The sequence below is a fragment of the Adiantum capillus-veneris genome, chromosome 27, assembly GCF_014529385.1.
Source record: "Adiantum capillus-veneris isolate H3 chromosome 27, ASM1452938v2, whole genome shotgun sequence".
In the NCBI taxonomy this organism is placed as follows: domain Eukaryota; kingdom Viridiplantae; phylum Streptophyta; class Polypodiopsida; order Polypodiales; family Pteridaceae; genus Adiantum; species Adiantum capillus-veneris.
Genome location: NC_140957.1, coordinates 68,767,423 through 68,790,255, shown reverse-complemented (window position 1 = coordinate 68,790,255; position 22,833 = coordinate 68,767,423). Strand labels below are relative to the sequence as shown.

General features: G+C 46.8%; 1 protein-coding gene across 1 annotated transcript; it reads right to left on the bottom strand.

Annotated features, from left to right (window-relative positions):
* Positions 1 to 7,542: 7,542 nt before the first annotated feature.
* Positions 7,543 to 21,614, bottom strand: LOC147422148 (formamidopyrimidine-DNA glycosylase-like). The gene is made up of 3 exons (XM_086502550.1): positions 21,486 to 21,614; positions 8,228 to 8,296; positions 7,543 to 7,692 (listed from the first exon to the last, which is right to left on the bottom strand). Exons 1-3 carry the CDS (start codon positions 21,567 to 21,569, stop codon positions 7,543 to 7,545), a joined length of 303 nt encoding a protein of 100 aa, XP_086358676.1. The 5' UTR covers positions 21,570 to 21,614.
* Positions 21,615 to 22,833: the final 1,219 nt, after the last annotated feature.

Genomic DNA, 22,833 nt, shown 5'->3' with positions numbered 1-22,833 from the left:
ATCATCGTTTGAGTACCCCCGAACACTGTTCCTGGCGTGTAAAACTAATTTCCAGGTGCATGACCAACCATGCTCTGGAATACCGATCCACCTCCAAAATAGCCAGGGTGTACTGAAGGTGGTGGGAAGACCTGTTGCATAGCCTGTAGGTTGCTTCCCTGCCCATTAGAACCAGCTATAGGCTGTTGAAAAGTGGCGGGCTGAACTGGTACAACTTGAAAGACTGGCATCTCAGCCACCTGTTCTTGCACCTTAGGCACAGGTTGTGGAGACTGCATGTTCTCCGTCAAGTGTACAGGTGTTTCCATTGACTATGCAGTATGAATCACCTGTGCTCGAGCCTTAACAGGCTTTTGAATATGATCATGTGACCCAACTTGCTGAGACGGAACAAGAGGTTGCAGAAAGGCCAAAAACCTCCGGCTCTGCATTACTTGTGTGAACATAGCCACACCAGTAGCCAGCTGGGTCCTGAATATATCATCATCCGTCTGTGGTGGTCTTGAAGACTCACCCACTTCATGTGTTTGTTGACCCTGTGAAGAGGAAACCTCTTCAGTCACATCATCTCATCTGTGAGCCATAATTGCAATTCCCTGTGTCTGGTCTATGATCCCCTGTGTCTTCAAGCCCAAACTGACCAAGGCTCACTTCTATGGGAAAAAGTGATTTAATCCCGTCGATGGAACCATGAAACCGGCCTGTTCAATCCAAAAAGGGCGGTAGACTCTAGACTTAAACCTTATTTGCTTTGACCCATTTAATTTGTCGCCCACTTTATCTGTACTTTCAAGGCACAACAAAGGGGAGAGGGATACAGGCTGCTAGATTGCACTTGTATGAGAAGGCCGACACCAAATTGGCCCCTAACTTAGGCGCCCCTTTCGGTATTTCTTTATTGTTTAAAAGAGGGAATAAACGTTGTGGTTCCCTACAAGCTGCCCCGAACAAACTTGGCTGAATTTCAACTGTTCCGGCCCGATTTTGGTAGCATAACTGTACTAGGACCCTTCACAGTCAGTATTCCCACGCATTGAATGACTTTCCCGACGCATACGGGCACTTTGCAAAACCTGGCGAGAATCTGCAGCACGCTGAATTCTCTGTTTTCAGCCCCGAAAATGCGCCAGATCACCTGTACAGCGGTCCCCTCGCGTCCCTGAACCTCTTGGGGGTATTACGGACCGTTTAGGGCCAAAACCGTAAACCTGCAAAAATACACAGCAGGCTGTAATTTACTGTTTCGGGCTCCGTTTCGCGTGCCGGTCGCATCCGTAGCAAGTCCTCGAGCTCCCGCACTTGTAAGGCTACTTGCCCTTTGAATCGGACGAGATTTCTGGTGTGAAACCTCTCCGATTCACCTGTACCTACGGGGGATTAGCCGCTAGCTAATCCAATACCTGTGCAAGAGGCTCTTGCCTCGGCAATCGCGCATGAACCCACACACATGTACATTGGTCAATTGAAAAGCCCACTAGAGGGGCATAACATACTGCCATAGGGGAGAGAGAGGGCAGTGCGTAGCGTGCAGGGCATCACTCCTGGCACCGCACTGTACATAGGAGGGAAAGCAAGCACTTCATAGCTCTTAACCTGTGACAAAATGTGAAAATGAGCCTCTCCCAGCTTAAAATTCAGCGCCACTTCTTGTTGCATGAGGAAAGTGCACCAGAAGGTGCCACTTGGCGCATTTACAAGCATTTTCCCGTTTCGGGGTTGCCGCCTAAAAATCTCCCAACCGGTTGCCCAGTTGACTTCACGGCAGAGTAAGAAAATGTTCCCCTTGTCATTCCGGAGGTAATGACGCGAACACATTTTCAAGTCCCAAAATAGCAGTTCCCTAAATTTTAGGAGATGCTGCCATTGTATCTTTCTAGGTCATCTGACCCCCTTTGTACACTGCAGCCACACCCAGAACTGAAATGTAGGCTCTGTAGCAAAGGATTCCACTTTGGCTAGTCAATGACCCCACTTTGGCTAACCAGTCTTTGTCCAACCTTAGTGCTCTCTTGCCCTCAAGCCTGGACTCCCTCTGGACAGTTCCACACTAGCTATGCAATCCAGGGCAGTTAGATTTCTCGAGGGGTGTTTGCAAAAAGTGAAAGTAAATAAATAATAAGAAAGAAATCAACAAAAAGGATAGATAGTAGTCACACGCTGGTGACAGCTCTCTTGTCGAAAGAGCCCGCTTGGAGGTTCGCAAGACATCTCCTTTCGAGGTGTCGGGCTTCGCTCCCGATATGGACTCTCTCATCACAGGAGAATGCCTTGGTGTGTTGTTCACTGTTCAACAAGCATCCTTCTGCAGAAAATTTGGAGTGTCTCCTCTTTGAGGATGTGATATGCTTCTTGGCATTCGATGGCTTCATAAGCATAACCCTCTCATTGATTGGGCAGCCAATACTTTCACTTTCAATGCCAAAAGTGACTCTCCCATTGTCATTCGGCGGGAGGAAGTTGTTCATTCTTCATCTCTCATTTCTAATGTGCAGGCGGAGCTTAAAAAGAATCAGGAGAAGGAGACTCTCTCAGTCTTGTCTTCTCCATAGCACGACACACATGATTTGCATGATATAGATGTGATTATTTACAAGCATGATGATTTGCAAGATAAAGATGTGATTGTTCACAAGGATGATGGTTTAGTTGATGCATTTTCTAGGGAAGCTAAGCTCATTGCAGATTCGATCAAGCACGAAGAACCGATCTTGGCTCTCGAGTCAAGATCTAAGGAACCCCCACAGGAAGTATTGTGTATGCGGATGATTAGTCAATACGCATTGTTCGAGTGTTTCATTCGTGACGGTTTCCTGTATTTTAGTCACCGTCTTTATGTGTTCCCTTTTCATAGGCATGCCATATTGTATGATGAACACGATTCACTCATGAATAAGCACGGATGTATGTGGATTACTCATGAAAAGATGAAATGTTTGCATTCAAGGAATTCACATTCCATGTCTCTTCCTTGGCATGACACAGTATCCAAAAGAGCACAAGAAGGATTGACCATTAAGCATCGGCATTTCCATTGTGATTTGCCACAATTGATAGATTTAGATCAGAAAGACAAGTTTCGATTCCATTTTTTGTGTGTGTATGATGAACGGTTTGGCACTCCGTCGCTTTGTTCATCTACATTGCATGCACAGTCTTTAGAGAAGAATAGTATTTTTCCTATCACTCTACATGGAATGGGTATGTTCATGATTTTGTGTTGGAAGTGGTTTCACGAATTTTCCTCCTCGGAGATTCTTGAAGAAGGTGGCCATAGATGCAGTTGGACCATTGAAGCAGCCACAGATCGCTTTGTTTCGCTTTCGGCGCGGCCCAAAGAAGCAAGCATTGCAAACCTTTATGAAGTTCAAGTATCGCACGACCCACACATCAGAGTGGGCCGGCGAAGAGTCCTTCCTAGGATTCATCCAGACGCTGTTGACGATCTCCCTCGACGCCATACAATTCGGTACCAGTACCTCACTTTGAAAATAGGAGGATGTCACGTGCACATCTAACCCTATGTGCATGTGGACAAGCTACTTCATGACAAGGGTTCAATTAGCTTAGGAAGTGTTCTAGCACCTTTGTGAGTCTGTTCGCAGACCGTGCATGTCCAAACACTTACAGTAGTTGCATTTCCTCTGGTTGCACACAGCATGATCATCAAATTACAATCAGTACCCATCAAGAGCATTTTACAGTGCATAGAACCCATTTTTTCTATTTTAGCCATTTTTCACTTATTATTATTAAGTGACTTTGTTGGAAAACTGGATAGGGTAAATTGAGTAAGTTAATATATAAGAAAGCTAGCGCTAGCACTTTCTGGCAGAAGAGGCAGCAGGAGTCCACCAACTCACAGGCACCTTCTCAGCAAGACCGGCAAGAGGCCTATCGTTTCCAACCAACAACAAATGTGGATAGCGTTTTTGCTACAAATCAGCATGGCGTTTTCTACAGAAGATCAAGACCAGTTGCAGATCAGCCCTGGCGTATTGCAGACAGCAGATCAGCCCTGGCGTTTTTGCAACAGCAGACCATGCCTAGTGTTTTTGCGAATTGCAGCTCAGGCTATCGTTTTGCCGATTCCCAACGTCAGTTCAGCCCACAGCATCAGCGTTTTACATTTTCAGCGATTAGACTCCGTACCGCAGCCCCCAAACCTCACAGATCTCACCTTCTCACAGCAAATCCTCGCCGCACAGTCAGATCAGCCAGAGTTTGCAGATTCAGCCCGCTATTCGCAGATTTCAGCATCTGCGTTTTCCGTTTCTAGTGTCGTATTGTTCTCTCTATCTCTCAGTCTCAGTACCTTCACTCACAATGTAGTCCACTTTGTTTGTGATCATTTGCACTCTCCTAAGAAACGGAAGGTTCTCCCTTCCGTAAGTAAAAGGAACCCTTGAGCACAGTTCGGAGCACTCATCTTTAGTAAAGTTCAACATTCACTTCCGTTGCACCTTACATCACTCTATGCGACAGTTATAGGGAGAGTACGGACAACAAAGGGTCTTTCAAAGCCTATTCACTTTTCCGTTGGGGTGAAGCAAGGATGCCCGCTTTCTCCGACTTTGTTTGGATTGTATATTGGTGACATTTCATACTATATTGAGACTGTAGGGGATAAAGGGGCATACTTGTCAAGTACATGGCACCTTGTTGTCTTGAAGCCCGTTGTACCATAACTTGGCGTAGTCCTTCATTAGAGCGGAGAACATCATGCAGAGACATCTAGATGCGTTACATGCTTATGCACATGATAGTGGACTCTCCATCAACCTGAGCAAAACCAAGGTGATGGTATTCGATACTATATAGCACAGTGGGTCAAGAAATCAGCACCTAATTTTATATATGGACAAGAGATAGTGGAGTATGTAGACTCCTATACATAACTTGGTGTTGTATTCAGTGGACCTACTTGCTTCATGAGAAGCGTTGCAGAGGCGAGATTGACGAGGGGATATGCAACATTAGGAGGACTAGAGGATATGTTCACAGGAGCCACGCACTAAGCTATGGCTATTTGACACTTTGGTCACTTCTACCATGCTTTATGGAGTGCAGAAATGGGAGCCTAGCGTGGATCATCATAGTAGATCAGGGCGCACATATGATGGATGAAGATCCATGGAGAGACCACTTGTATCCATGATCTCCAAGCTGATCCGAACGAAAGCCTCAGTGCCACATGAGATTATCACAGCTCAGATGAGTGCACCACCCATTGTAGTGGAGGTTCTTGCTAGATCAGTGTTTCATTCATAGTCCCACGCGACAAATATGCATGACTAGCGCTTGAGTCATCGAGACAATTGGCCAGTGAGGGTGATACTTCATGTTGTTTTGCATAGAGGATCTCCTCTAAGGGTGATACTTCAAAGGAGGCTTTAGCCCCTTATCCTGCATCATGGACTACTATGATCAAAGGTGCCTAGGTCTCTTCTTGTTGAAGATCCGTAGACACATTCTTGTTGGAGATCCGTATACATAGAGACTACTCTCACAAGAAGAGGACCTACACATAGAGGATTCATAGGGGCAGATCACTACTTTTAACAGAGGGACTACTCGGGATGGCCCACCACAAGATCCCCGTAACACCCTCACTAAGGCATCCTTCTTGATTGTGCCATCCAGCTTGGCCACTCACGATGCCCGAGGATGCCAAGATCTTCACATCGTAGATGAGGTCTACCTCGGAGGCTACAGAGCATCGTTGACGGGCATAAAGCACTCCCCCCCCCCCCCACCAATAGAGAGCTGAATATGGAGGACATTGAGGCCATACTGTAGAGACCCATGAGAGAGTTCATGGGATGATCAGCATTGTATACTTTCTCCATTGTACACCTCATTAACCCTCATGCGATTGTACCCTCCCCGTATGTTTTCAGATGATGTAGAGACCCATGAGAGAGTTCATGGGATGATCAGCATTGTATACTTTCTCCATTGTACACCTCATTAGCTCTCATGTGATTGTACCCCTTCCCGTATGTTTTCAGATGTGTATTATGCGATGTTGTTGATGATGATGATGATGAGGATGTTAGGTAGGCTAACATACCTACCCACTCTAGGTACCCTCATTTATTTTTATGTTCCGCAACCATTGTACACCTCATTAGCTCTCATGTGATTGTACCCCTTCCCGTATGTTTTCAGATGTGTATTATGCGATGTTGTTGATGATGATGATGATGAGGATGTTAGGTAGGCTAACATACCTACCCACTCTAGGTACCCTCATTATTTTTATGGGTGTAACCTTTTGGTCTCGTAGGTCATTTTGGCGTTTTGAAGACGTTAATATAACATTTCATTTTTCTCTCAAGCTCTTGTCAAAAATTGGTATTTTATGTTTTGTGCAAAGTATTAATTGGCAGTAGTACGCCTGTGGTGCATCAAAGGCGAGTTTCAATATCTGGGCATTCTATGTTTGCTTGATGAGTGTGTGTGCACGCTATGTCATAGGAAATGTGTGATTGTAGCTTATGATTGAGCATCTGCATAGGTAGATCTCTCCCTTTATTTGATAGCTTAGATTCGATTCGGTTGTGAGCACCATTTGTGTGTGTGTTCATTGGCGCAATGCCTTTCCCCAATCTCACCATTCAATAGCCAATTTTCCAGCAATTGACTTCCTTTATGGGGATGGCATGATCACATTCTTAACAGAATAATGTATGCTTCACCTTTATCATTAGTCTGGATTTTTGCCATCCTGTATTATTTTCCAAAACTCGTTCATCCAGTAAACTATTTCTGGTGTCACACCAGATCTATCAGCCTCAGACCAACTGCAAAAATTTGCTGAAATAAGATTCTTTTACTGTCTTTTGCTCTAAGTCTTCTAAGAATGAGCGGGCAGGATTTCCAACTGTGAGCTAGACAATTTCACCAAAGTTTTATGACAAAGCACACTGCCATTCCAATGTCCCTAAAAAATTTAAGGGAAAATTACCAAAGTACCCCTGAAAGTTGTGGAAAATACAACTCAAACTTTGAAAACTCACAAAACACCTCTCATATTTTTTCCAAAATTTCCAAACTACCCTTGTCACAAAAATCTGGCTTTTTTTTCTTGCAAATATTTATAGGGTCTTCCTCAATGGAAGATGATGACACTTGGAATTTAGATGGTATTGTAGACTCTCAAAAGGAATTAGTTCATAATCTATGCAAAGATTGGAGCGATCCATCCAAAATTGGCAGAAGAGTATTTGGGGAATTTTTGTAATATGAGGGGTATTTTGGGATTTCCACAAATTTCAAGGGTATTTTGGCAATTTTCCCAAATCTAAACTTTGTATTTCCTACATGACTCAGCCTTCTCCAAGTAACCAATTGAACCACCACCCTCGAAGCACATGCCAAACCAAGATCACAGCCAAGACCATAGCCAAACTAAGATTACAACCCATGCCACCTACCAACCGTCCAACCAAACATTTTTATGGGACACTATGGCATCTGCTTTAAGGCTTTTGCAGCTGGCACCATGCCAAACTTCATCATGAAATATCCTTACAGAGAACGTTAATGATAAAAGAGGGACCATACCTGGTCCATTATAAGAGCCTTAACTGGGCATCTTTTCTTTAGAATGCTGCTCATGAAAGTAGTCTCTGCTGGAAGCTCAAGAAACGCATCAGGTCCAAGCTCAGAAATTGGTGGTGCTGCAATTGGCTGCATACAAATGTTCGACATGAATCTAAAATTTTGCAAAAGTTCAAACAGAATATTCGACATAAACAAAGAAAATCTCTCAAAGCAGAAATGTACATGACCAAGAAACAATATAGCAGCTGCAAATATCACAGAAGTACAGAAATGTTTCAAAGTTTAAAAAAAGGTGATATCCAGAAGAAGAATATATATTTATACCTGGATGAATCCAGGATAAGCGGTTATTCACATGTAAAGGAAAGTGCAAGGTATAGACTCATGGTAGTCATTCAGAAGACAATATAGCAATCAGCTCCATCATGCATAGTACTACAACATCCCCATTACCGTTGGCAATGCCCAATAGTGGGTGTAGAACTAGGTACCAATACATGCTCCCACACACCCACACCCACACACAAACAAGTACATTAGTGCAGGACTTGGCTATTGCTCCCCAAAATTGTATTTCAAATCATCTCCATGCACAACAAAAAGATTTCTTGCTGCTTTAGCATTTAGCCACAAGACACCCTACCAAAAAAAGGCTACTTACATCGTCTAATAGCCTGACTGGAGCAAGGCGCCTCTTGTCTGTAAAAGAAACCTCTAACCCATCATCCAGCTGCAAAAACAATGGTCCGTGTATAAAATTGAAGAGGCAGATCAGGGCAACCTTCAGACTCATAACAGTATATTCAAAGATTTGCAAACAGGCGGCCAGTTGCTGGACAAACTTTTTACATGACTTGGTCCTAAACCAGATAATTTTTTGTCCATCAGAGATGATGACAAAGCTGACCAGTTCCCAGCCTTGATACAAACCCCTAGTCTTATCATAATTATATACTCACATTGCCTGATCTGCTTTCACCTAGACATTTTTCTTGCTTTTTCAGTATTATTATTACACAAGCAGGATCTGCCTCTTTAATTTTCAGATATTGAATGAAAAGCTCGTGCACTTACACACCAAGCTGTCAATACTTTGACAGTGACGCTGGCAAGCACATTACTTCTCAATGACACTTGTTGCTCCAACTAGTCACTTATACATTTTACATAGATATTTACACATTTAGTCCTTTCAATAGACTACATAGACTACAGCAAACCATAATAAACAATACCGTTTTCTGTCTTGGTTATCCCTGCAACCCTTGCACATGATGCGTTCTGGTGTTTTGTTAAAACTGACAACTCACAACTTACAAGCTACAGTTTTGCCCTCTCAATGAGCTTCCCCTCTTTTCTATTAATTCAATCTAGGCAAACCTGTTTGCGTGGGCCAACGAAGTATGTCTACAAAATGTGACACTAGTCGTTTAAGATACAACGTTGGTTTTGATAGCCTCCAGTTGAGATTAAGTAACCCCTTGGAATTTATAAACTGTAACTGTATGGTACTCACCCAAAAAAAAAGTCCTCTTTCAGCCACAGCTCGGATTGCGACCCACCAAATGCCTATTCGTGTGTGATAGCATTCAACACTATGTTGGAATTAGGGTTGCAAGAAAACACACACAACTTGGAGAACACGAAGGAAGCTCAAGGCACACAACAGAGAGGGTTTTACTTAGTGTGCAATGGAAAGATAGATAGCCCTAGAATGATGTGCCTGTATAGAATGCACGGGGAAAAAAACCTCCTAGTGAGGGAAAAAATGCCCCAACGGTCCTAAGTGTGTTCACACACATCAATACCACATGTATATGGTAACAAATCCCCCCCCTAGAGTGATGTGGTGAACGAGAGCTGGCACACAGACTAAAGGGAAGTGCCATGCCTTGAGGACATGATCAGTCCACAAAGGGGAGTAAGCCCAAAGCTTTGCGGAAAGCTTCGAACTTCTCACGAGACAATGCCTTTGTGAAAAGATCTGCAAGGTTGTCCTGTGTTGGCACAGAAGCCAAGCTGATCTCTCCTGCTGAGAGCCTCTCCCTGACATATTGATAATGCACCTCAATGTGCTTTGAGCGAGCATGAAAAACTAGGTTCCTCGCAACTACCAATGCTCTCTGACTTTCAGTGTAGATAGTGTTGGCAGTGTCCTGTCCTACAGTCAAATCAACCATAGGGCGTCCGAGCCATACACACTCAACCGTAGCTGTGAAGACTGCCCTGTACTCAGCCTCACAACTAGAAGTGGCCACAGTAGATTGCTTCTTGCTCAACCATGATATACATGAACTGCCAAGCATGAAACAAAAACCACTTGTGGACACTCGCGTGTCAAAACAACCAGCCCAATCTGAGTCCGAAAAAGCATGTAAGTCTGGCGGCAATGATCCCCCCTTGGGATAAACAAGCCAAGATGTAAAGTGTCACTCAAGTAGCGAAAAATCCTGTTGACAGCTTACCAATGCTTAGACCCTGGGCTATGCATGAATATGCTTATATGTGAAACTGCAAACTGAATATCCGGCCTTGTGTTGCATACATAAATGAGGCAACCAACAGTAGTTTGGTAAAGAGTGACATCGACAGGATCACTAGCATCATGAAGACTCAATTCCAAACCTGTTTCCATGGGAGTGGCAATAGGTTTGCAATCCTCAAGTCCAAACTTACATAGCAATGTCTCTATGTAACTTTTCTGACACAAGGCAATACCACCATCACATTGCTTAAACTGTATACCGAAGTAATGATGCAAAAGCCCCAAATCTTTCATCTTGAAAGTAGCATTCAAATCAGCCTTAAATTCAGTAATATTCTCTCATTTGGTCCAATGATCAGCAAATCATCCACATAAAGAAACACAATGAGAAGTACATCACCCTCACGCTTTACATACAATGTGCTTCCTGTTAGATTGTTACGAGAGCCTCGTTTGACCAAATGAGTGTCAGCCTTTTCATACCAAGCACGAGGAGATTGCTTCAACACATACAAAGCTTTCCTACACTTACACACTTTATCCTCTTGTCCTTTCTTGACAAAACCGTTAGGTTTTGTCAAGAAAGGACAAGACTTCCTCAAATATGTCACCATTCAAGAAAGCAGTAACAATGTCTGACTGATGTACATCCCAACCAAAAGTTTCTTCATAATCTATGCCTTTTTGTTGTGCATAACCTTTTGCAACAAGACAGAGATTCCTCGACATCATGTAAGCTAGACGCAGCCAAAGAAAAACAATCTAATGCATAAGATGCATGGCGAGGAAGAGACCCAAAACTACGGCTTGCTGCTGCTGTGAAATCCTCGCTGCGCCACCGCCACCACACACACAACACCCCCCCCCCCCCCCCCCCCCCCCCCTGCCCTGCCCTCCCCCCCTCCCCCCTCCCGCCTGCCCTCAGCCCCCGCTGCCCCCCCTCGCGTTGCCCCTGTCTCGGCCCGCCCGCCCGCCCGCCCTCAACCCCAGCCGCCGCCGCCCGCTGCTCTATCCCCTGTGCTTTTTTCGCTACCTGCCCGCCTATCTCCCCCCCCCCCCCACCTCGGCCCGTTCGCCCGCCCGTTTGGGTCCTTCTCCTCGGTAACTCCCTACAGTTCGGCACTTTCGGCATTTGTTTCAATTCCTTGGAGCAGTGTTTGGCACGCCCAATTGCAGCACCCTCCCGTCGTCCCCTTCTTACGCCACAGCAGTAGACACACATGGAGGCTCCAGCTTCGCCACAAAGGGACTTGCCAGAAGCCCCCTCGCCCGACCCCGCTGAGCCCACCATTCGACTTGCTCTCTCACCTACAGAGCAAGCGAGCCTTGCCGCAAAGGTAGAGCGATTGCAGGCGACCTCGGTCATCTGCAAGATTCTCGGCACCCGACCTAGCAGAGGAGAGCTGCGAGACCTTCTCCAGGCCCGCCTTCTCGCAGAGGTGGGAAAGATTTTGGATGTCCAGATTCTCGGACGGGGTTACTAGCAGATCAAGTTTGAGTCCTTCGAGATGGCGTCCAAGGTCATAGCTATGAGTCCACTGGCCATCCGAGCATCACGTGCTCACTTTCGACAGTGGCGACATGGTTTTGACCCAGCTTCGGATGTTCTAGTAGAGGAGGCAGACATCCCCATCTCAGTCTGCTTTCCAGGTTTACGGAGGGAGTACCTACCACTTCTTTCCATGATCGGTTCCGCCATTGGGACTGTCCTGGAGACACCTCTTACGGCAGCATCAGTAGCTGCCAAGGCGGCTGGCATTCCCTCAGTTCGAGTTTTGGTCAGAGATACCCACACGCTCCCGAAGGTTATCCTTTTACCTCGGGTGAGTGGGGGTTGGTTTCGACAGAGTGTGGGGTACTCGAGCCTCCCGAACCGGTGCTTCATTTGCCGACAGATGGGCCATCTAGCGAAGGCTTGTCCACGAAGAAGGCCGCGATCTGCACCACAGCCTCAGCCCCAACCTGCCAGGGCTGGCCCGCAACCATAGCCAGCGGAACAGCGTACAGATGCAGAGCCACCCTCCGAGCCCGGGGCTCCAGCGGAGGAGGGGTGGCAACAAGCCCGTGGCCGCCGACGCCAGGGGCCACAACGTCAGCCTGGCACTCAAAGTGGCCCTCAGGTGCCGACTCAACAGCAGTGGGTTCCCACGGGGAACCGTTTTGGTCCTCTTGAGCAGGAGGAGATCCCTGCGCCAGCCCCCACCTCCGCTTCTCCCTCGACAGCCGCTCCCCCCCCCAGAGTTCCCCCCCTCTTCCTCATCCTCCCCGCCTTCTGCTCCCGTCGCCTCTCCACCTCGCCCCTCTACCTCTGTCGCCCCATCCCGCCCCTCTTCTCCTCCACTCTCCCCAGCTCCTTCTCCCCCCCCCCCCCCCTCCCCCCCCTCTTGCTCCAGTTTCTCAATCGGCTCAAGAGACTGGTCCCTCTCCAGCGGCTAGGAGATCTCTTGGCAGCGCCTTTGCCGCGAGTCGCCTAGCGAGAGAGGGTCAGCCCTTCTTGCGGCCCCCTCTGCATATTCAGACATGCTCCCTTGCAGTTATCCCTCGTGGGCGCCTCCGACGCCGCTGGGACTTCTTCGACTACGGGTTCACTCGTTTTCTAGGCGATTCCGCAGCAGACCATGAGGCAGCTAGGGGACAGAGGCCTTGGACTCCACAGTTGGTTTCTCCTTTCCCCTCTGTGGTAGGGCCAAGACAGAGTGGTCCCTTGACTCAATGGTGGGATGGTTGCATACATGGGAGAACTTGGAGTTACACATATGCTGCAGACTTTGTGGCCATTGGCCAAGTTTGCGGTGACACCCCCAGACTCAACACGATGTAGGCACATTGTGGTGTATTGCTTTGCTAATACGCAGTGTTTGCCTTGCTATGTATACATTCATGAGGACTCCTGGACAGAGGAGGTTGCGTTATGCACGGCTCGCTCTGCTTGGGCTTGGACTAGGCACTCACTGCAGTCATGCCTATCTAGAGGACGCTCGGATGCGGATTACTCCCCATCCAAGCCTGCCTCGAAGATAGCCCGTCTTGCTGCTGCGGCAGCATCTGTTCTCTCTCGCTCCCCATGAGGATCATCTCATGGAACGTGTAGGGACTCGGTGGGCCCCAGTTTCAGCGACAGCGGGGCCAATTGCGTCAGGAGCTTCAGCGTTGCCTTGTGGGAGGAGAGATTGATCTCCTTATGCTTCAGGAGCACCATCTGTGTGAGAGCCGCATTTGGCGATGTGGTCAGATTTTGCGTGGACGTTATGATACCTTTTGGTCAGCTGCTTTTGGACCTGGAGGCATCCAGGGTGGGGTATGTATGACTATTGCGGACTCATTGCAGCAGGCCATTGTGGGCAGAGGAATTATTGTGCCAGGCAGGGCTCAGTGGATTACTATGCAGGTTCAGGGTGGGCCTTGTGGGCTTCCTGAACATCTATGCGCCCAATGTGGCGAGTGCTCGTGCAGAGTTTTGGTCACAGATTGTTGAGTCTTTGCCGCAGGCCGATCATTGGTGTATAGGAGGGGACTTCAACATGTTGAAGGACCCTTCTGACAGGATTGGCGGCAACCATGCTACTGTGCATGGCGTCGAGTTGGCAGCTTGGGAGAGGTTTTGTATGACTTTGAGGGTCTCGGATACATGGCAGCACTCTGGTTTTGTGAGGCCCCAAGACAGTCTTGCCTTCTCTAGATCGGACCGCAAAGTGGGAGAAGTGAATCTATCGCGGATAGATCGCTTCTACACTAGTGACCACTTCAGTGACTTGGGGGGTTCAGTGGGCATCCTGGCAGGGACTTCCTTCTCGGACCATGCACCAATGATCCTCACGGTGGCAGACAAGCAGAGGATTGGGAGCACGATGCTTCGCATCCGAGAGAGGGACTTGTTGGACTCAGCACTCAAAGAGAGGGTAGAGGCTCTCTGGACAGAGGGCATGGACAGCCAGGTTTCACCTGCAAACAGAGTGGCCTCAAGCCTAGCTCAGCTTAGCCACTTTTTTCTTCAGGAATCTCTCGCTCGCCGGGCTGCAACGAGGGAGGCGGAGCAGCGTCTCAGACGAGGCATTGCTTCACTACAGAGGATGCAGGAGCAGCATCCAGACAGTCCATGGTTGGAGGAGCAGTTACAGCAGGCTCGACAGGAGCTTGCTAGCACAGAGGAGAGGCGTCATGAGTTTGCCTTTCACCGACAGGCATCTCAGTGGACTCAGATGGGTGACAGAGTGACTGGTGCTTTTTTTGAGACAGTGGGACCTCAGCACTCGCATGCCAAGGTCATTCAGTTGAGGAGGCCCGATGGGTCAGTTGCTTGTGAGCCCGAGGATATGCGTGCAGTTGCTACTGACTTTTACCGTGAGTTACTGTCGGCTGAGCCTCAGTCAGAGCGGCAGGATGCATGCAGGGAGCAGGTTTGGGCACAAATGCCATGTCTTGTGACAGAGGAGATGCGCCAGAGGCTAGAGATGCCACTTCATCTTGAGGAGCTGCACACAGCTCTTAGGGCCCTCCCTCGTGGTAGCTGTCCAGGTGAGGATGGGTTGACTCCCAGCTTTTTCTTGGAGTACTGGGACCTGCTTGGCCCAGATCTTTGTAGTGCTTTTCAGTATATTTTGCACACATGAGTGATGCCTGACAGCATGAGTGAGGGCCTGATCTACCTCATTCCCAAGGAGGGTGGCTCCTTGGATGAGATTCGACAGTGGCGCCCCATCACCATCCTCAACTCAGCCTACAAAATTCTTGCCAAGGCTCTGAGTTTGAGGATTCAACCACTTTTAGAGAGCCTTATACATGGGACTCAGACAGATTTTGTCAAGGAACGTAGTATCCTTGACAACATCTTTACTTTCTGGGAGGCTTCTGCCCTGGCACGGCTCCGTGGTGAGGACCTTGTGATTCTTCTTCTCGATTTTGAGAAGGCATACGACCGAGTTGATTGGGACTTTCTAGAGGGCACTCTCCGCAGGATGGGCTTCTCACATGCTTGGATCAGAGGGGTGTCAGCTTTGTACAGACAGGCTCACAGTCAAGTGCTTTTGGCAGGAGGGAGAGGTGAGCGCTTCATGCTCACATGCTCGGTCAGACAGGGTTGTCCTCTTGCCCCCTTTCTCTTTCTGTTCTATGCGGAGGCAATGAGCAAATTTTTGGTGTCACAACAGGTTGGTCTTCGGGGCTTAGCACTCCCTATTCGCGGAGAGGAACTACTGGACGCTGAGTTGGCCGATGACTCAGCCTTGTACTTAGATGGCCAGGAGGCCAATCTTCACACATGTGAAGGCTGTAGAGACCTTCTGTTGTGCATCGCGCGCACTGATCAACTGGAGAAAGACAGTGGCTTTCTCGGTTGGTAGTGCTACTGTGCCAGATTGGATGCCAGGAGAGGGTTTCAGGTGGATTCCCCCAGGGACTGCACTTCAGTACTTGGGTTGTCAGGTTGGTTTGGACTTGTCTCCCGAGCAGCAGATTGCTCCTCTTCTCCTGTCCATCAGGAGAAAGTTGTTACATTGGAGCTCAGCACGACTTTCGCTGGCTGGTAGAGTAGTAGTTGCCAACCAGATGTTGTTGGCGACTATGTGGTACATCACTTCCTGCTGGATCTTCTGGAGTTCTTGTATCAGCCAGGTAGAGAGGCTGATCAGGAACTTCCTTTGGTCAGGACGTGACACTCAGATGGCCCAAGCCAAGGTGGCTTGGTCGGTCATCACGCTTCCTTGTTCTCAGGGAGGGCTTGGGATCATTGATCCAGCACAGCAGAGCAAAGCCCTTCTAGGGAAGTTCATAGTCAGAGGACTTCTTCCAAGTGAGGAGCCCTGGAAAGAGTTCTTGTTGCACAAGCTTCGTGCCAGGGTGCCTCAGTCAGGAGGCCCTTGGCAACCTTCGACCAAATGGATCACAGAGATGCGCCGAGTTGGTTTGAGCAGGAGACTGGAGGACCGCTTCGCTGTGAGTTTGCTTCGTTCTTGGGAGCTCTTATGGCGTGGCCTGGAGCAGCGACAGCCGATGTGCACGGAGGAGCGCGTACGGCAGCCCCTCGTCTGGAACCCCATGGTTAGCACTTAGAGAGGCCACTTGGTTGGTAGTCGGCCTCATGTTTCCTGGGGTCCCATGGCAGCAGGTCCAACGCGCTCTCTAGGTGACTGGCTAGAGTTCACAGGTTTGTCAGAGGAGGTGCAGGGTTTCCAACTGCAGGGCATGAGAGGGGTGCAGAGCATGTGTCAGGACATCTCAGAGTCAGTTCCAGCTGAGTGGCTCACACCTCTCGAGCCAGTAGCACCCCGGTGGATGGGAGCCTTCACACGACTGGAGGTTCTCATTTCAGTCAGGGCCTGCTCAAAGACTGTCCCAGCCCTGTTCTTCGAGCTTCAGGGTGGGGGACGATTACAGTGAGTTGCAGTAGAGGCCCCGCAGGTAGCAGAGTGTTGTTTTCAGAGGATCCGAGTTGTGGGCATCTGTGGGAGGACTTGTGTCATAGACCCTGACCCAGCAGCTCTTGAGACTGGACACTAGAGGCTGTGGGCTTGGGAGTGTTGTCCACTAGCACGAGTACAGTGGGATCCTGGTGAGTGGCTATGGAGGGACCCCTTCTCTTCTGCAGACCACCCTGGAGTCCCCTTCTTTCAGTACACTGTTCGGCTTGGACGTCATATACTTGCAGCACAAAGAGAGGCCCGCCCCGCTGCAGCACGTCATTGGTAGGAGGAGGGCCTCACAGTCGAGTTCTTGGCAACCTTTTGGCAGAGGCTGTGGGACTCCAGACAGCCGAGGCGCGTCACTTTGTTTCAGTGGCTGGTTGCACACAGAGCTACAGCAGTAGGAAGCTGGCTTGTGCATAGTGGTCTCTTGGCCGCATGTGCAGCCTGTGACCAATTGGTGGAGAGTCGGCGTCATTGTCTTTGGGACTGTCTCTCGGCCCAGCAGGTGTGGCTACGAGTTCTTCAGCTGTTGCCTTCTCTCTCCACGGCTAGACAGTACACTTGGGGGGTAGCGGCTTGGTCCACTCTCACGGGCCCGGCACTTCAGATTGAGCTATCTTCCACCAGCAAGATGATAGTGATACAGGGGGGGGGGGGGGGGCGTCCTACACTCCAGCCTGCTACACAGCTTACTCCACAGGAGTGGTGCCGTGAGAGAGAGGAGTGTTGGGAGCTCATCAGTGGCCTGACACTATGGTTCATCTAGCGGGCCCACTGTTTCTGCATTTTTGAGGCCCGCTCTGTGCCGCCAGCAGAGACTGTTCGTGACTTTTGGCTAGAGCTGATCCATACTCTCAGAGGACAACTTGAGGGACTACAGGGCAGCTCCGACCGCATGCGAGAGCGCCGCGAGGCTTTCCTTCGACTCTGGCGCCCTGGGCCTTTCTACACCATTGTCCAGGGTGTGCTCAGATGGCACTACCGACCACCTGTGTGGCTCTTCCCTCCTCCCATCCCTTGATTTAGCCTCATTGTATATATGTTGTTCTTTCATTGGGAGACTCTCCCAATCATGTTTGTTGTAGCCCTCTCTTGCAAAGGTGCTTGTAGCCTTACGGACAGCTTTCATTAACTAATAGAAGGATCTTTTTCTCGGAAAAAAAAAGATGCATGGCGAGAACCTGAACGAGTATGACTAGACAAAGGTGCATCCAATTTACTGTCACGCAAAGTATGCACCAGCCATTTAGGCATACCTCTAGCCTTCTCATTCCGAGCCCTTTTCTCATCAAGTACATCATGTACATCAGCATCAGTAATAGACTGATCTGTAACATTTTCAAAAACCCCCTTAGCCTGTACATTTGCCTCATTGGAATTTGCATTTGAACTTCCATCACTGAAAGAAAAAACAAAGACTAAAGTGTCATAAATGTCCTGTGAGATTACATTACTGTCTCCAGTACATGACAACAAGGACTGAACAGAATCTTCCAAAAACACAACATCCCATGACCCCAAGATACACTTTGTTTGCGGATGATACAACCTGTAACCTTTGCTTTCAGCACTATAACCAACAAAAATACATTTGACAGCCTTATCATACAATTTTCTGCGCTATGTTTGTGGCACCAAAGCATATGTCAAACAGCCAAAAACACGGATGTGCTCAATACAAGGCTTTCTAGCATGCCATGCTTCATATGGAGTAATAGACTTCAAAGCTTTTGTAGGACACCTATTAAGTACATAATTGGCACACATGATGGCCTCAAGCCAAAACGAATGTGGCAAAGCTTGACTTTTGACCATACGTCGTGTCATTTCTGTAAGTGACTTGTTTTTCCTCTCAACAACACTATTTTGCTGAGGCATATAAGGCACTCTACATTGGTGTTTTATCCCACGACTAGCCAGAAATACATTTAATTCATGAGACATACACTCCCCCCCTCGATCGGAACGGAGGGTGCCATAGTACATTTCGAGACATTTTCAGCCATAGCCAAAAATTGTTTGAAGCACATAAATACTTCGGACTTTGTCTTAAGCGGATACGTCCATGCATGGCTGGAGTAATCATCAATAAAAGTCACGAAGTAAAGGTAATTGCTCAAAGATAGAGTTTGCATGGGCCCCAAACATCACTATGCACAAGCTACAACCTGAATGTGGCCCTAACTGAACCATCCTTTGAAAACTTAGAACACTGTATCTTACCCAAGATACAGCCTTCACAAACATGTTTAACAGGTGCTTCAAGAGGCGGCAAAGAAGAAACCATATCAAATTTCTGCAAACGCATGCAATCGTAGCAAACTAGTAAAATTCAGATATCCAAAACGTGCATGCCAAAGTTTTGTATCTGAAATAGCCTTAGAATCCACAACTGCGGTTGCAAAATTCTACCCACACTTGTCATACAAAGTAAGCTTATATAGTCCACAACATAAAATGCAAGATGCAACAATTTCATCACCGAAACTAAGATCATGTACTGTACATCTGTCATCCACAAATTTGATTACAAGACCAAGTCTAGGTGCAAATATAGACAAAAGATTCTTCTTAATCCCAGGTACATAAAGTGCATCAACAAGTGTGAAAGAACTACCATTTGCAGTAGTATGCACAATCTTTTCAAGTCCCTGAAACGGATAAGAGGCATTGTTGACACAAGTAACTGAATTCCCATGAGAGACAGATTCAAGAGAGATGAACAAATCACGATGTGAGGTAATGTACTTTGTAGCACCCCTGTCAAAATACCACACATGTGAATCTGCAGCAACTGACATGCATGCATCATGGACAGCAGGATTATAGTGCACTTCGCACTAAAAGCTCATTCTACATCAACATCAACATCACAGTCTCATTCCACAGAAGACTCAACAATAGCTGCATTTGTAGTGGATCACGTTTGAAGACTCAACAATACCGGCCTCTTACTTCTTAGCCTCTTTGGCCTTCAACTTAGGACACTGCTTGATCAAGTGATCATTAGCTTTTACAATAATGGCAACGCATCTTCTTTTTGCCCTTATCACGAGAATTTCCAGACGAATTGCTATCAGCAGAAGCATTTGGAACAGGTGATTTTTCACTCGCAGAAGAACCATAAGAAGAGGTTGCATTGCTGTTACCACCTTTTCTCTGAGCAGCAATAAAAGCCAGTTCGACTGCACAATGTCGAGTCCTGTTTTTTCTGGAAAATAACTCTAGCAACAGCAATGTACACAATGCATCAAACTTGACAATTTCCTTGGGTCATAAGTCTCCAAGTACTAGCAAAAGTCTGGTAAGAATCTGGCAAGGCATCAAGAACAGTCTGCACAAGGGAACTGTCTGAAACGACTTCACATGCAGAAATAAGTTGCTCATTGATATCCTTGACACCAGCAAGGAAAGTGTCCATATCATCTTCCTCATGCATAATCTTCGACTCCAGCTCTTTACGCAGCAATGCAATTTTTGCCTCATTGCGACTCGCATAAAGACCAGCCAGAATATCCCAAGCCTGTTTTGCAGATTTCGTTGTACGAATGTGAGTAATAGTGCGCTTCATAGACAACGCAATCAATGTATGAGCCTGCGCATCTTTTACGTCCCAACGAACTTATTCTGCCGTAGGCAAAACAACTCTAACAACAACAAGACCTGCAACATCCTCAACATCGCATGTATCCTCAGAACCAAGACGTTTATCAATGCCCTGCACAATGTTACAAACGCACTTCGACACAAGAACATGTTGCATCATATAAGCCCACATAGGGTAATTGTCCCCATCTAATCTGTCCTCAGCAGCAAACATCTTGAATACGCCTATGTTGTTGTCAGCCATGGTAAATGCTACACCTGATGTGAAAACTGCCCGAAAAGAGAAGGAAAGCGGGAACAACACATGCTATATAGCACAAACCGTAGAAGATCGTAAGGGACCTGTTATGCAAAAAACGGCACTGACAGAATTTTTGCACAATATGATAAAATAGCCTGCGCAGTACTGCCGAGGTCAAAATGAGCCCGAATAAGAAATCGGAGAAAGTGAAATCGGAGAAAGCGAGCAGGCGTGTGCTGGAGCCGATGGAGTCTAAGCCCGGGAGGACGCAACCTACTCTGATACCAATTGTTGGAATTAGGGTTGCCGGAAAACACACAAGTTGGAGAAGACGAAGGACGCTCAAGGCACACAACAGACAGTGTTTTACTTAGTGTGCAATGGAAAGATAGATAGCCCTAGAATGATGGGCATATATACAATGCACAGGGGAAAAAACCTCCTAGTGAGGGAAAAAATGCCCCGACGGTCTTAAGTGTGTTCACACAGATCTTTACGACATGTATATGGTAACACACTAGACATCAGAGGGGGAGAAATGCAATGTCACTAGGACCAAGCTCTCCTTGAAAACAGTTCACAAGGTGTTCAAATGTCTTTAGATAGATCTCAAATACTACAGCCATACACACAAGCCACACACATCAAGAGATCATGGGCTGAAATGCAGTTGCTTGCAAACTCGAAGCATTTCATTTTGAAACACATTCCCTCAATTTTTATTAGTGAAAAAAACTTCCTTAAATCTATGGGATTCCTATCAAATTCATAAAATTAAACAATTTTCGTTTTTTACACACACCCCCCAAGATTCCACTGACATACTTACAGAGAATACTATTGAATGCATTGAAAATTGATTTCATAAAAGAAATATGGTGTGAAGGAGAACGCTCCACATTCTCATTGAAAGGAAAAAAACAATCATGCTTTGAATGCTGAAAACAAGAAAGCCCTGGTATCCATGTTGCCAAAGCTTGTCGTTGTTTTGCTGGGCTACCATGTATTGAAACTTCGTAAAGTGTAATCTTCCCAGAACTTTTGAGGCACATCCAAAACCAGGCCATTGACAAAGGCGACCAAACTAAGAAGCACAACAATACAACAAATGCAAGTTGCAAATGGAAAACCTTCAAGAAGCAATATCCTAGATACAGATTATTTGCAGAAATTAAGAAAACGTTACCTTTAGAAAAACTTTGGAAAACTTAGAGGGCCATTCCTCTTTATCAGTTACTGCAGACCTGAACAAACGCCTTACATTAGACATTTGGATGGACCACCAACATTAGGCTAATGCCTATCCTCTGTGAACACAATGATGACACAGTTCCCCCTGTCACACAATGTTTTGCATTCAAATCCAATTTGCGTATCTTCCTTCTTTTAAAAGCTCCTGATCTCTTTCCAGTAGTGCAGCTTTTTTTTCGAAACTACAATATCTGTTTAGTAAATCTTTACGACTTAATGACTACAAAAGCGAGACTAACATTAAACACCGCCTTAACTTACAGTGGCCTATTATGTTACTCAATCCGCACATCTCAAAAACTGATTACCGTTTGTATTTGGTAATCTCTTTGACCTTGATACTGAAAGCCCCTGTCATGCCTGCATTAATAGAAATGTAACTTCAGAGTCTGAGGTTGATCAAGGCGTTCCTTAGACTCATTGCACACCATAGATGGAGAACTCTTAAACACCAACAAAACTTCAACTACGAGGGCAAAGACTAAAGTTTAGAACAAACAACAGATAATTCATACTTCCACGACACTAACAGCAGGTTGTTTTGTAGCAGGCCCTCTATATGATCCTCTTCATGCTTTTCTGAGCTGTCAGCTACAAAACAACCTGCTGCTAGTGTCGTGGAAGTACAAATTATCTTTTGTTCGTACAGCTCAGAAAAGCATGAAGAGGATCATATAGAGAGCCTCTGTTTGAGAGTGTGCCTCTGTTTTGTGCCAGCACCCACCCACTTCTTGAAAGGACTTGCATTGTTTTAAATTGCAAAACTTTGATTAGCATTGCGAGCACATAATCAATGCTAGTAATATCAAGAAGACTAAGAACACAGCAATTGAGAACAACTCTCCTTCATTCTTTACCCGAAACCCGTAATTGAAGGTCCTCTCAAGAACTTGAGGTTACAAGAACTGAAATTGACCTGCAAAGTTTTGTTTTTTCGTACTTAAAAGGGAAATTTACGATATTGTCATACTCTTCTAGAAAGTGCTGATTTATCTCCCATAAATAAGAAAAGCTGACTTTATCTTTAAATCTGTCTTCTCTGTACACAGCAAAGCTAGCAATCTCTCTTGCTCTCTAAATTCATTCCTCTTTTCAGTTAGAAACAAATGGGTGGTGGCTCAGGGTGTCAGTGGTCACAAAGTGATGACGTGGCAATCAATGACCCGCCAGATGAGAAAGAGAGAGAACTGCTGAACTGATAATGTGGCAAGACCGAACGGTGGCCAAGATTTTCCGCCGCAAATTGCCGGGATGCTGGCATGGCAAGCGAGCTGCTTTTTGGG